The 15,764-nt window shown below is 47.5% G+C and overlaps 1 protein-coding gene across 1 annotated transcript in view; it reads left to right on the plus strand.

Moving 5' to 3' along the window:
• Nucleotides 1-15,404, plus strand: part of LOC142587400 (uncharacterized) — a 46,969-nt gene extending 31,565 nt beyond the window's left edge. Inside the window, exons 5-6 of the mRNA XM_075698388.1 lie at nucleotides 7,257-7,349; nucleotides 15,103-15,404. Coding sequence (XP_075554503.1) covers nucleotides 7,257-7,349; nucleotides 15,103-15,186 — 177 coding nt within the window. The 3' untranslated portion in view covers nucleotides 15,187-15,404. The remainder of the gene's footprint in view (nucleotides 1-7,256; nucleotides 7,350-15,102) is intronic.
• Nucleotides 15,405-15,764: the final 360 nt, after the last annotated feature.

Here is a 15,764-nt window from a genome sequence, read left to right on the forward strand (position 1 = left end):
AAGCTTCGGGCTAAAAGCGGTTCAGTACAAATGGTTACCGACATCAGCAAGGGTGGTTATGGGAGCAGCGATTGAAGCGAGACTATGTTTGGAGGGAACAAATATTGGGAAAGAAAAAAGCGTTTTTTAATTCAAACGAGGGACAGTTACATTCATTCAACGAAAATAAAATTCCTGGTCACTCTTAAATATTCGTGACGAGTTAAGAAAATACAAGTTTATTTAATTTATTAATATTCACAAATATATTTCTTTTCAGCGCCCATCGTTAAGGGTGCGTTGACGCCGCTATCACTCGCACTGCAATGCATCTCTTGAAATGTGCGGAAAGGCGCGCTCGTAAAGTTCACCTGATGAAATACGCCCCCCTCACACGTTGTGCTTCTTTGCTTGTCGACGTTTGTCTGAATCTGGTGACGCGGGTAGCTTCGTCGCTTCTTCACCTATTCAGTCAAAAGTAGTGAGTAACGACCGTCAGATAATTGTGTAGTTGTTGTCGCGCGACTGCGCTGGCCGACGGGCTTGGCATCCGACGATAGGATCAGCACTCTTCCCCTAAAGCTTTCGTCGGCCTCCAAAGAAAGTGTGTTCTGTGCAGGGGTGCGATTTTGACAACCGTACGGCTGGCCTTTTCCTGCAACACTTCCCGCGCTGAAAGCTCGAAACGCCCATCAAGTCTAATGGCGGGGCATTTTAATTATATAGCTCTAAAGGCAGGTTAACAAAACAAATTTCGCGCCTTCGAAAACAAAATGACGTCGCTTCTATTTTTTAAAGGATATGGCGTCACATTATTTTTTTCTTCCGCCGGAAGTGTTCCCTCCACATACAGATGGCACTAAGCCCCTTGATGAACTAGAGTCACTGTATATGCTACCATACCTTTGGTAGCATATACAGTAACTCTATGATGAACCACCGATGAACCGCCATGTTTTGAACGTATGGGCTCCTATGGAAGCTTCACTACCAGGTATACCTGCCCTGTATGGCTGCTGCGGTGGCGGCTGGTGGGGCTCGTCGCGCTGCTCGCTCGCTGGTTTCGGGCGTTTTGTTACCGCTTTCGGGGCGGTATTCGTGTGCACGGAACTATAACATGACTACATATGTCTTTATTATGTCGCCGGGTGACCGAGAGGCCTCAACTGGCAAAAAAAAAAAAAAAAAGAAACAACACTCGAAACAAGTAAGCTTACATTTGCAGTTTATTGTCATGAAATAGTGAAGGAAGCAGTACATGCTCACAGTTCTCGTACAGGTCAGGTGGACTGAACGCGGTCGGTCACTAAGTTTTGCAACTTACAGAAACACAGATAGACATCTATTTAATGTAACTGAAAGCTGAAATCGAGCGAAGCTCTCTCGTCGTGTTTGGCGTGCCGGTACAGCAGGGAGATCGATACTTCAGACGACGATATTTATGCTGGGCCATCCACGTTCTTGTAGTTGCGTACAGTGCTGCTTGACGTGTTTCATGCTGTACGCATATTGTCTGCGTTCGACGATTTCAGGTAGATTTAAAAAAAAAGAAACAAAACGTGCTCGGCGAAAATGTGCTGTGAGCAAGATAAGCTCTAGCTGCAATGCCCCATTGTTTTGATAACACATTGGTGAGAGGCACGTATAGTGTTGGGGGAAAGAAACGTTGTGCTAATTTTACAGCACATATTGTCTGCTCTTGATACTTATGCTGCACATGTAGTGTTCAGATGCGACAGTAAAGACTTTGACACAAATGAAGTACTCGTAGGAAATCAAGGAACATTATGGAGCCAACAGTGTTTACAAGGACTTCTGCAAATATTGTGTCAATAAACAAGGAAACTAAATATACATATAAGTATGCTCACGGATCCTTGGAAAATGCAATTTACGGTTTCATGTTGAAAAAAAAAACATATCGGTTTGTGTATTCAAACAAGGCAAAGAGGTTCCAAGGTGATGAACACTTCAGTTGAGTAACAGATGCGAGCAAGGGAAGCCTCAGCCTGGACTTAACGTTTCAACAAAGCAAACATATTTGTGAAGACCGTGACGGAGAGAAGTTCCCAGGCTGAGGCGTCCCTTGCTTGTACACCGTTGATGGGCATAATGTGGAGTAGGCCTATTGTGTGAACATACCTTTTCTATGGACGTCAGACTCTGGAGTTTTGCGAGACGCCTAGCGCCACCTGCCGGTGCGAAGAGGCAGTAAATGAGTAGTGCCAAGCCCGACTCCCTTGCTAAGTTGCCTATGCAGCTAGCGACTGCGAAACAACGATTTAACTAGATTTTGGTCCATATTGCAGTGTTTTGTGCATTTAACACCCAGACAGAGGGCTCTGAATTTCTCCGCTACTCGGACGCGTCGCCGAACTGCCATGAAGCGCTGGCTGGCTCTCTCGTCAGACTGATCGCGGAAACGACGGCAACCTCGATAGCTCCGCGCACAACGAAGAAACGCCGCAATCGACGCTACTGTTGTGTTGTAAATTGCCATGAACGTGAAGGACTGAATGACAACGTTCAGTTTTACCGATTTCCAACGCGATCGTATGAAGGGAAAGGCGAGAGCGCTGGATGCGGGCCGTTCAACGTGTTGTGTAATCGATTTACTTGCATTCCCCACAACACAGCGACTCGCATGCGAATGTGCGATAATGTTGATCTGCTGTAATTGTGCTACGTGCGTAGCCCTGACGTAGGACCGTGGCAACCAAGCGAAACTAATGAATCTGCAGCCGCCACTTCGTTGGCAAAAGAAAAAACAACGTTGCGAACCACCCTGCGTATGTGCCATCGATATTTGCACCTGTTAACAGACGTCCGCCTCCGCTTGACTCAACAAGTAGAACGGAGATATTTCACAGGTCAGTTTAACCAAACATTTGGTTCGTTTATGAATTCAAAATCGTGTTCTAGAGCATCGTTGTATCGCGAGCTCATTTATAGTTTCGGTATTTTATATGTCCTGCGCCGATACAACAAGCACGGTCCGCAATGTGCTGAGCCTGCTCGACTGCGTTTTTCAAGTGTGAATAATAAGGTTGCTGTAGGAGCACTGGGTGAGTAATTGCGAAGTAGCGCACGTGTGTAAAAAAAAGTTGCGTTTATTTACATTCATTTGTACGCGTGTCGCTTGAAGCGTCTGCGAAAATTTCAAAGGTACTGAGCGATACTGTAGCTCCTGCGAAGCAGAAAGATGCGGGGCGCAGGTACTGTAGGAAGCTTACTTTCGTTATGTTCACACGCTGTTTCCTGCCTTGGAAAACGTTTTCTGTTTGCTGCCCAATTTGAAATGCTTAGATTTTTATGCTGATATGCCTATAAACAAGCCTGATGCTCGCTGTACTTGCGAGTTGCAGCACGCCGAAATAACACCTGAGGCTTCCTTTATATTGTACACGTATTTCGCCCTGCTGAGCTTCCTCCCTTTCCGAAGCGTGGATGGGCAAAGAAGCTTTCCAGGTCCTTGGTTATGAGGAAACCGTGCCTCAACACAACCGAAAGAGGAGGGTCCATTGTGGCCTGTGCACCTTCGCTTGCGGACAGCTCTCCTTGCGCTACTCAGTTCGCGCCAAGGCTGCGATGGGGACGCTGGTGACGGGTTTTTCCGCAACGCCGCCTGGGCAGAGTCTGAGGTCTATAGCTATCTCTTATGGTGCAGGGCTAGTCTAGTTATTGATTTCATGAAAACTGCACATGGACCATGTGCTAATAACAAATGTCAAATAATGCGCGTATCCATATCTAATTCTAATCATAGCACTTGTCACGTTAACAACCTTCTCTTATATTTCGTCATGTCATATAAATATCTTGCTATACGCATTACAAATAACTAAAAGTGGACCATTAATATAGATGACGTCATTATTATCGACGCTAATCATGTGCTTGGGTACTTCCGGCGCAACTTTTCCAAAGCACCGTCTACGTTAAAAACACAGCCTTACTAGACTGTAATACGCTCGAAACTTGAATATGTATCTGCAATATGGGATCCCAGTCGTGTTAATCTTATTACTTCACCTGAACTAGTAAAAAAAAAATTACTCTACTCGTTTCATTCTAATTATAACCGTACTGCGAGTTTAACCTCAATGAAAACTAACGTAGCACTTATTCAACTAGCTAACTGCCATAAAGTCGCCTGTCGTTCGCTACTTCATAAAATTTTTCATCACACTACTATTCACGACGACTTCATACTGCGGCCTCAGTACATTTCAAAATGCGTCGATTATCGCACTAAGGTAGGAACTGATACATATGATAATTGCACGAAGTCTTTCTTTCAAACTTTCATCCCCCGTACATCTCAGGAATGGAACTACCTTTCATCCAGTATTGTAGTCATTACCGATAACAAACTTTTTCGCAAAACATAAGCTAAAATTGCATAATCAGGAGAATTATTAAATTACCAGAACTCGATAACCGCACTTGTTTGTTTGTTTGCTTTACCCTACTACTTTGTAAGCACTCCCCTCTCTAATGCCATAGTTTAAATAGAAAAATAAAATGATAAAATGAACAGTGACTGCCGGAGTTTCAATCATCATGAAGTATCACTTTCTCAAGATTGAATTGAGCGCGTTTGACAGTTCTAACTTTTTTTTTTGCATTTTCATGTAACAAATTATTCTTGTGAGGGAGCATGTGATACTTGGTGGTAACGCCCATCAAGCTGATTTGCAAAGAGCAGATGACAAGAATTTGTGCATTAGCAAGTAGAAGCTTGATATATTGTTACTGTTCTCGTCGTCATGGCTATAATGACCAGAAAAGAAACAACTTGGGACTAAACTTGTTACTTCTCCGGTTGTCATAAAACGCCCTTAAAAGCAAATAAGCTTGTACGCAAAATTTCAGTATTCCAGCTCGGTACGATACAAAACTGTAGACTGTTTCTTTCTTACTATAGTTCCACGCCCCTTCTATCTGGTAAACCTGCAAACATTTCGTGGTGAGGCACATAGTTCAAAAGGACATGTTGTCATTATGGTGACCGTCGAGTTTCTTATGGCTTGGCGTGGGCAGCTAGCACACCAATAATCTCTCTTTTGTCCGTCTTCCTGAAAAGAGAAATGATGAAGCCATGACAAACATGCAAACAAAAAATAGTGAAACGAAAGTTAGTCCAATAAATGCACAAATCACGGTTCTAGTTGATTTCAGAAACATGGCTTGCGAGGATTTTGGCCCTTGATGTCCAGAGACAATAGAGTCAAAACGGGTGAACAAGTGCGAGCAGCGTCTTGAGGAGATTGGAGTCGAAAGCTGCTGTGGTGTAAGCGTGATTGAGCTTGTGATCCATGTAGCACTAAGAATGGTGCACGAAACGCTCCATGACATTAAAACACACACACACACACACACACACACACACACACACACACACACACACACACACACACACACACACACACACACACACACACACACACACACACACACACACACACACACACACACACACACACACACACACACACACACACACACACACACACACACACACACACACACACACACACACACACACACACACACACACACACACACACACACACACACACACACACACACACAAACTGTCTTGCGTGTGAATTTCTTTCAATATTGTCTTTGTGTGGGCTGTGCTCAGTGAAGCCTCGATTAGATGACAATTTTTTTCTGCCATATACTAGGTAATAAACAGTAGTCATTTTATTCTATCTCAAGTGCAATTAAGCTAGCTATTACAGGAAGTACGTTTGCCACTAATGCGCAGTGAACTTATCGCAGTGTATCATTTATGCCAAAACAAAACTATTTATTATTTATGCTGTACTCCATGTTAGGAATTTTAGCAACGTGACAAAATATCAAGAGCCTCGTTTGAATTGCCTTTGAAGAGCAATAACTTTATAATAATTATTATTTTCCACTTTTACGAAATGACTACAAAAATCTGTTTTATCCGCCTTGCTCGCAAAGAATTTCAAAGTTGAGAATGCGAAGCAATGCTTTTTAACTCACCGGTGCACAAGCTCAGAGGCTGCAAGGTTAATCCGCTTTCGTGGGTAGTCTCCAAGGAGACTATACTTGGTTCCAGCGATCAATTTTTATGCTAGCTAGCACATTTTTTGCCCCAAGCAACACGTCAATACGCGGCCTGACGCGGCAGATCACTAACAACAGAAGCCGCTCAGCCGTTATGCCAGTGAAATGCCGCAGCTGATGAAGTTCACCGCCTTTAAACAGGTTCGCTTGGTGGCGGCTATAGAATGTTGGACTGATAAACTTGCTGAAATATGATTGTCATCTAATTAAAACGAACCTGCGTGATGCGGGTCAAAGGAAACGACCACCCCGTTCACAAACATTACCGCCGTGCAATTTAAATCGATAATCGGCATGGACTGCAATCGATACCAGTGGGCTGCTGCTTATCACACGTCGGTGAGGTCTCAAAACCTTTATTCAAGTAATGAAGCACATAGACTAATAACTGAAGTCCAATAAAAGAATGCTCTGCTTATTTTGTAAAACAATGACATGTTAACTATGTTTGTCGGTTATTGTAAGTACAATTATAGACCGAATACTTAGCCACGTTAAGCGCCCCTAGCCGAAAACTTACGAATTAAAGTACACGACCAAATTACAGTGGCTCCATTAACCCGCTTCGTGCTGGAGAGCGCGGCGGTTGATTTTTCGCTTTCTGTGTCGACAACTGGAAGTGTGCGGGGCCTGGGGGGGTATTCTGCAAGAGTCCACCTAGTGGACTGTCCATTTCGGCCGCTGCTGGTTGGATGCAGCTGTATGAGCGAGGAGGAGACGAGCGGCCTCAGCCAATCAGCAGCGGCCGAAGTGGACTCTCCACTAGGTGGACTCCTGCAGAATACCTCCCCTGGTGTTATCGCCCTTGGACTTTACACAAAACCTCACGGCAACACCGTTTGCAGAAATGCGCCTGGAGCGTCCATATGTTTGCTGTCGCAATAAAATGAGTCTCCATTTCTTGTAAGAGTACTTCGCTGACTCGCCCTCGATTAGCCGCTGACCCACTAAAATGCAAGCGCGAAATGGCATGACGCCGCCTCGCAAGTGTGCCCATTAGCGACCGTTTATTGGGCCTTTATATCGCAACCAGCAAACCGCTCCCACAGCGAAGAGACGCAGCCTTTCACAAAGCCGCGCAAACGTCGGGCGCTTTGCTTGCTGACAAGCTATTGGGGACGCGACCAGCGCTGTAGGAAATTTTTTTCAGTGCTTGTAACATCGTGCAGGTGGGAACGCAGACTGATCCCAACGTGCGGGGTCCGGAGATGGACGTGACAGTTTTCTTGTGCTGCATGATGGGCAATGACGCCGAAACACAAGTGAGTATGGGTACAGCTTTCAATGCGACCTTCTTATCGCAGGTCGATTTTTTCTGCCGGGTATCTGACCTTTTTCGTTAGCCGATTCCGGAGCCAGCGCAGCATTACACAACGTCTCAAGCAGTGCCCTCAGGACTGCATTCGCAGCGCGCATTTGTTATCAAGATCTCAATGTGACCCTCAGACACCGTAGAGTGCCGGTGAAACAGTATGCATTCACTTATCGCTGGGCAGCTCCTGTCTCAGGCTATGGGCGTAGCGCACCTGGGTTCTTAAACAGGTGCGCGTTGGAGTCAGCACATTGGGCTTATACTCCGCCATAACGTGGTAGGTCAGCGTTGATCTCACCGGCCAAGGCACGATCGAAACAACAATTAGTGAGTAAATGAGTAACATAAATAGTGAGTAACAACAACATTGAGTAAGTATGTGAAGTGATGTACATATGTGTAATTGTGCACAATGATCTCAAGAATGCGATTTCATATAATTATATCATCTTCATCACCTCCAGTGTACGTTCCGCTTCGGAAATTTCCACAATTTGTGACTGCCCGTCCACTATTAAACAGCAATGCTTCACATTACGAAGCGCTCAACTGGACTTGTGGCTGCCAAATCTGTTTAATATTATTAGCGACCTGAAAAGGGGCAAACGTCCCCAGAAAACTGTGACAACTACTATGTTTTCACCTCAATAAAAAAAGATGACGCTAAAGAACACAAAGTCAGCGTACACGGTGCTTCTAATGATTCTATCATGTTTATCATATGTCTCCATTTTGTCTCTCTATTTCTCATGTCCATAATTCACTAATTTTGTATCTTATTCGTGTTGTATTTCACGCACAATTACGTCGACCTTGTCTTCTGTAGCGTCAATATTTCGCTGGCTTTTTTTCTACCAAGAGTCCCGGTGGGCCGATGCTAGAGATAGTGCAGTCTGTGCTGCTACGTGGCGAATTTCCGATTATGTTGACGCTAATCAGGCCCATACCGTTTACTGTACTTACTCCGCCACTAAATATCGCTACTTCGGGCCACCGGCAAGGCTGCCTTGCAGTCATCATTGCCTAGCGCAAGCCCTGCTTAGTGCACACGAGCTCGCTCTATTTCCCCGAATGTGCCGCACGGCTGCTTTGCTTCAACATGTCTGTCTACGGCGGTATATACCCGTTAGAGGGGTATAGAAAAACCGTGATGTTTATTTTTTGTTGTTTTTTGTTCCATGAGCGCTAATCCCCACCATGCCATCGATATTTACATACTTTGCGAGTAATTCTCGTCTCCGTGACACCTAAATCTTGATATCGTTTCTGTCTCGCTACGACGCTCTGGAGGCGCGAAAGGGCTTTTTCTTCCTGGAATTGCTTACAAGATACCCAGATACGCCAAATCTGTGTGACGTTAGCTCAGAATACCTTGTCTTCGAAAAAAAAAATCTCGTTTTACGATGGGCTGTCCGCTAACGAGCAAAAGGTTTTAGTCAACCGCAATACACGAACCGCTATCGTTGCAAGGGGCGCACTGCATGCCCACGTGGAACTGAACTGCTGCAGCACATGCGTTAGTAGGCTGTCTGAGCCGCGCGTCATGGTTGCTGATTCAGCGATAACAACTTCATTGTGTGTTTGCCCGTGTATCGTGGGTTGCTTTCTTTATTCTGCTTGCAAATGGGTTCTCTTTATGGTGCAGCTCTAAGGCGCCCGTCCCTGCGGCGAGCGTCGGCGGTGTCGGCGACGTAACCGGGCGAACGAGCACAGTGAAAGCTGAACGAGCGAATGTGGAGCAGGATATGAAAAGGCGCGAGCCGCGAACGCCGGAGACCAATGAGAGCGGCCCCTTGACGTGCGCGCGGGAAACTGGTTTCATACGTGGCCGCCCAACCGCTTCATGCGTACTCGTAACTGGTCTCAGCCAGACCGCTCGCTTCGTACTATCGTCTGCTCGCGTCAGCTCTCGCTCGCGCTTGTTTGCTTTGCTTGGTTTGGTCTTGTTGGCGCTTCTTTCGCTTGTCATGATTTGCGATTATCTTTTAATCTCATTGTATGCGCGACGCGAATTGTGTAGTACTTTCTGGAAGCCATGCGACACCAGCCATTACACTGTAATTTTCAACGAGTCATATATAAAAGCCGATGTGCTTGACCCGCAGATCGTATTTTCGACAATCGCCGACTCTGTTACATGTCTCTCTCAAGTTCACTGCCTCGCTATATCGTGAAATGAAACACGTATAGAGATGCGCTCAAATTTCGCGTTAGGGAGTATCGTAATCGTGGGGGAATTTTTCGCACACTCTTTACGGATTCTTATAAGTTGGCTGGAATTTAGTGTCGCTGTTCTACCTGTGGTGCCGTTACCTATGATCAGTAATTAACTAGAAAAGGGCTGAAGTTCGACCTTGTTGGTATAGCATCGTTACAGGACGATAGTGAAAAAGAGCACACGCACACGCAAACACACACACACACACACACACACACACACACACACACACACACACACACACACACACACACACACACACACACACACACACACACACACACACACACACACACACACACACACACACACACACACACACACACACACACACACACACACACACACACACACACACACGCACGCACACACGCACCCACACACACACACACACACACACGCACGCACGCACACGCACGCACGCACACACAAAACCTAATGGTCGATCAATGGTTTGATCTGATGGAAATGTGTTAGCATCGACTTTTCGCAAGGTGACCAAAGATGTGAAGAACGCCACAAGGCTCCTTAACAACGTCTTACGCATCTCCCTTCAAGCTGTACTCAAAGACACGTGCTTCACAAGACATGCCTGAATATGTCAAACCCCACCGGCAACCTGCGAATTCCGTTCATCACGCCGCAGCGCGATTCCTTTTTCTCTCCTGGGTGAGCTGTGAGCACTGAAACGCGATGTCACGTGCCGCCTGCATTTCTGTTGGCATCTAATACATGTGACTTCACACCACCCTTTTCTTCCTTACACACTCTCTCATCTCCTTTCCCTCCTTCGTTCCTCCTTTCTACCGGCCTCTTCCCCACTCTTTTCTCCAGCTAACCGATGGATGCCACTGGATTTCTTTCGCATGAACGTTCTCATGCTGACGCATTAAAAAGAACAAAGACGCCTCGCAAAATAACGGAAGAATGCGCTAGGCCACTCCGACAAAACCCGTAGCAAGTTAGGACGCGGGAATGAGAAGGTAAAAAGCATTAAGTCGATGAAGTTTGAAGCTACTAGGATGACTTCCAGCCCATAATAAAACTACATACCTTGTTTCCAAAGGAAGGAAGGTAACATGCCAGTTTACTAAAACAACGGGTTCAAAACCGTGTTCCCATTTAACTTGCCCCTTTTGAAACGGACGGTGAAGTTACATTCCTGCAGAATGAGACTTCATCTGAGCAAGGGTACGTTCTTAGGGGACATGTGTCTGAGCCAGGTCAGTGGTTGGTTTCAAAACTGAACTTTGCTCCGACAGATACCAAGGTAGCTTCCGGACCGCCTAAACCAAGCAGGGGCCTTCATTTTCCGAGGCGCTGTTCGCCTCCTCTCTGCATGTTAACTTTTGGCTAGCATACAGTACCGTATCGCTACAGCCTCCTCTCGTCCTGCCACCTTGCGCTTCTTCGCAATGCATGCTACCCCTGAAAGACTGACGGAACAACGGGGAACTCAAATGCCCCGTGCCCTTTGTTGGCGCAGCTTCTCTGACTCGTTTTAGCCGGTGGACACGCTTGAATGGAAAACGTTGTCAACGGCGACCGCACGTTTCTCTGCCTCGCTCGTGCTGTTTGACGCCTCCCACTGTCCTAGGCTGCGTCAAACTCCCCGTGGCAGTCTGAACTGTACAACGTTTCTTTCTCCGGTGCTTCTTCCTAGTGTTCACTTTTGGGCCACCTTCTTGCTCCTCGTACTGATCGTTGCTCATCTCGTCGTCCCTGATCCTGTCTTACTAGCACCGTCCGAGTGACTCGTACCTAAATCATCCCTTCCTTTGTCTCGACTGGTGACTGGTGGACAGGTTAACCGACTCTAGAACGATGCAGCAGTCTTTACGTGCGCCCCGCAACTCGCACTCCTGCGAACTGCACTCTACTGCACTTTCCAGCTCACGCTGTGCATCGCCACGCCGCCCTGACTCGACTTGGGTGCCCGTGTCCGTGGGGTAAGCAGCGCCCTGTACTTCGTTAATGACCTCGTTAACAACACTCCGACGCCCACTGTCCCTATTCATTCAAAGCTGGGCTAAATGCCTCTACAGTATCTTGCTGGAACAGCACCTTGTCGCTCTTACTACGGCGTTCAGCGGCCTCTGTTGGCACCAAGGCATCGTTTGCAGGTAAGACTTCCAGTACACCTATGAACTCGCTGCTAACCTCACAGGTACTACTCCTCTGTTCGGCTTACGGCGAAAATCTGCGAGCGACTTCCTCCCACTTTCGCTGCATACTGCCTACTGATTTTTCAGGCTGCCGTTGTATTTGTTCGATTGACTGCTCCAAACCTTCAATATATTTGTTCAGTGCTGCCATACTTTTTCGTGGTTTTGCCGTTCTCGTTCACTCTCGCAATCTTGATGTTCTCGCTCGCACTTCTGTGTTTCCTGCACTACCTCCCAAGCGATCTCAATGCTCTCGTCGTCGTAGCTGGTCTTTTCATTTTAAGCGTGACATGCTTTTAGCTCCCGTTGTCGGCGACCTTCAAGTGACCTTGAGCTAGAATCCAGAGCCGTAATTTGGGCGCTCAGAGAACATCCAGGCATCGTTGCGAGAACAAAATGAGATCATCCGGGCAAACAGTCAAAACTTAAGAGAATGCGTTGTCTGGCCCCACAGGACCACATTACATACACTATAGTTACTGCCCAAACAAGTTACAACAAATATTGCTTCTGAGTTCTTCCTAATGTTTGTTCACAGCATCACTCAAGCTGTAACTTCTTGGAAACTGAAGTTTTATTTGTCATTTCCAATAAGGGGGGGGGGGGTGACGTTCAAAAGGCAAATACAGTGCACCATATACATGATTGTCGTCTGTCGGCGCTCTGACTGGGCTGCCTGTACTCTTTTCAACGCTAGCGGTCCGTGAGTTCCACGGCGCAGGTTTTGTGCCGCCTTCTTCGAGAGATGGCGCCGCGCTCCGCGACTAGGCCGGCACCGTCCGGCACGCCGGGATGGTTGTGAGTGGGCTGCGAGTAATTGTTGTAATTAATGCAGTCAATCTGTTCTGCCGGTAGCCTTTTCATGCTTGCGGCTAGCCTCGATTACGGGAGAGCTAGCAATTTTTTTTCGTCCGCTTCTACTCTCAACTCGTCGTACTACAACAACTCTGACCTCGTCAACTTTTTAAGATCCATTGCTGCTGCTGACCCGACTGGTAGTTAGAACTGTTTTTTAAATAATTTGTCCAAACTCAAAATATTCTACAAATGCCCGATTCCCAGAAGAATCAGAACAAACACGCAAAATTTGAAATCCGGCGAATCAAAAGAAAAAAAAAACACGGGTTCACCTACAGATGCAGCATCACCCCATCTGGTTTGTCCGCTGTTCCCAGTAGCTCCGGGCTCCTTTGATGGAATGCTGTTCCCTACCGCTAGCACCAGTTATTTGATCTTGCCGTTGTGTCGGGGGTTGTCCGAAGTAGATGAGGACTTAGAAAAATGAAGCCTTATTTACATTAAGCAAAATAACAGAAAATGTCGAAACAACAGTAAAAATGTAATCTTTACGGCCGGCAGCAAATGGGATCCTGCAGTCCGCGGAAAGAAGAACGTCTCTCTCTTCCCGATGTTCCTCCTGCTTATAACCCCTTCAGTCTGACGTGCCTGCCAGCAAGTGTCGGCAGCCGCGTCAATCGTCAAACCAATCCAAGCAATCGTCAAAACGATTGCAGCGCCTGCATCTCCAGTGATGGGCCTTGCGCCCAATATACGGAGCTTTGGATTAGTGGTTCCGCACATTCCATCCCAGCTGTACAAGTATGGGAAGACCGCGAGCAGTGCGGACTCCTGTGGCAGAAGCTGCGTGTATCGCGAGCGTACACCCGTGAGCAAAAGTATACGGACCACGGGAGCGCGTGCCAAACTGCATTGACGCGCCGTCTACCGACGGGGTGCCTGCTGTCGAGAGGGCCGCTAGAGCAGCGGTGCGCATGCGCGTCCCATCATATCTACTGGCCTGACATGTAGCCTTGGCTGACGTGGCTACGGTGCTCGTAGACTAAACGTCCACTGGGCGTCGTTTTCTCTGCTCCGTCGCGTCTGGGCCATTGTTTTACGCAGCGGCTGGGCTGGCACGCGCGTCCACCGCGCTTCGTTTTCATTCTTCTTGGGGGGAATTATCGCGCGCCGCACTGCCTTCCCTGACGCCTTCAGATGACTCGCGCAAAATGCCTTTCTGCGGTGTTGTATTATCTCGAACTGTTCCAATGTTTGCTGTCGGGGTCTCCTCACGGCATCGCGTTACGAGAGGATACCACGGGACCTCCGAGGCGTCATCACCGCCTATGTAAAATTAACAGCGTAGTGAACTCATGCATACAGTAGTGAAAATTATAATCTCCGAAAATAACAGCAGCACGTTGGCTTGTTCTAAGTTCCCTCAAGACCGGAGTCTGTCGGTGGTCACCCCGACCAGTGATTCAGGTCGGTCACCCCGACCCGATTCGCAAGGGGGCCAATGTAATTGGAACTTCACAGCTGCGTGCACCACACAGCTGCACCTGATTTTATATTCTCGCGAATGTGTCAGCGTTGCCGCAGCTGTCTGTAGTGGCACCCTCGCGTGCATTTCTTGTTCAAGTCTTCTTGAAGGGTTTGAAGAAATAAAGGCAGTACGGTGCCGCTAATTTCTCGTTTTAGCACCTTACTGCTTGAGGAGCGTAGTAGCGTCAGCAACTCAGTTCTACTTCTTAACGCGACGGCGGACACCGATTGCAAAACCTTGCTTCTACCTGCGGCAGCAATCATTGGAACAGTTCGAGATAATACAACGCCGCAGAAAGATATTTTGCGCGAGTCATCTAAAGACGTCAGAGAAGGCAGTGCGGCGCGCGATAATCCCCCCAAAGAAGGAATGAAAACGAAGCGCGGCGGACGCGCGTGCCAGCCTAGCCGCTGCGTAAAACAACGGCCCAGACGCGACGGAACAGAGAAAACGACGCCCAGTGGACGTTTAGTCTACGAGCACCGCAGCCACGTCAGGCAAGGCTACATGTCAGGCCAGCAGATATGATTGGACGCGCATGCGCACCGCTGCTCTAACGGCCCTCTCGACAGCAGGCACCGCGTCGGTAGACGGCGCGTCAATGCAGTTTGGCACGCGCTCCCGTGGTCCGTATACTTTTGCTCACGGGTGTACGTCGGCGAGAGTTGGCTCGGGAACGGGCTCGTCGTCGCAGGACCGACCCCGAGCTGAGCGCCAGAGATTAGACGGCAGCGCTCCTAAAGCATGCTCACCGCACGAAGCACGCGAAAGCGGAAATGTGGGGAAAGAATGGTGAAACAAAGGATTTTTATTATAGACGGCTTGCGAAGTTTCACTTGCGCGGTGTAACACTAGGTGTAACCAACACAGCTTCGCTGTTCGACCATCTTCACGTACTGGAAGGGGCGGCGATGTTGTTTTTTACTTGTCGGCCGCCTTCCTCGTCTACGAAAGCCTCGCGCACTGTGACACGTGCCGAATGATTTCCACGCAGGCCATCGTTCCCAGGAGGAAGGGCGAGGCGCTGGAGCCGCTGGGAGCGTGCTTCGAAGTGAGGACGCTCCACGTGTTCCGATGAAGACGGCCTGCGCGCGCAGGAGTAGGTGTCTGCTGCTGCGGGACGACAACGCACCTGGTCAGGAGCGAAAAGGGCCTCGGCGTCTGAAATGGATCGCTCGTCGTTTTCTGAACTTTCGTGAAGCGAAAGACGTCTTGTTGAATCATTTATATTGCAGTGGCAAGCTGATTTCGCCTTTGAAATGAATTATTCCAGAACTAAAGTCTCTCTCTACTCTCTCTACTCTCTACTCTCTACTCTTTGCCAACAACCTTGCGCCGCAGAACTGAGGGCCAGATTGCACGTAGGCTTACCGGCGTGCGCCAACACACGTCTGTGTACGGGATGATCATCTCTAATTTTTACGTAATGTTTAACAATCGCCTGTTGCAATTGTAACATAATTCTGATGTCTACACAATGACTTGTTTTAGGTGCACCAAATTTTTAAGAATTGTGTGTGGCAGATGGCACAATTCTAACTAGATCAAAATTACTCGATGAGGAGGCCATTACTGCTACCAGAAATGAAAACGCTTAATTGAATCATTAACATAATTGCGCTAATTAACCTTCCAATCTAATTAGTATTTATTAAT

The sequence above is a fragment of the Dermacentor variabilis genome, chromosome 7 (assembly GCF_050947875.1).
Source record: "Dermacentor variabilis isolate Ectoservices chromosome 7, ASM5094787v1, whole genome shotgun sequence".
NCBI classification, from domain to species: Eukaryota; Metazoa; Arthropoda; class Arachnida; order Ixodida; family Ixodidae; genus Dermacentor; species Dermacentor variabilis.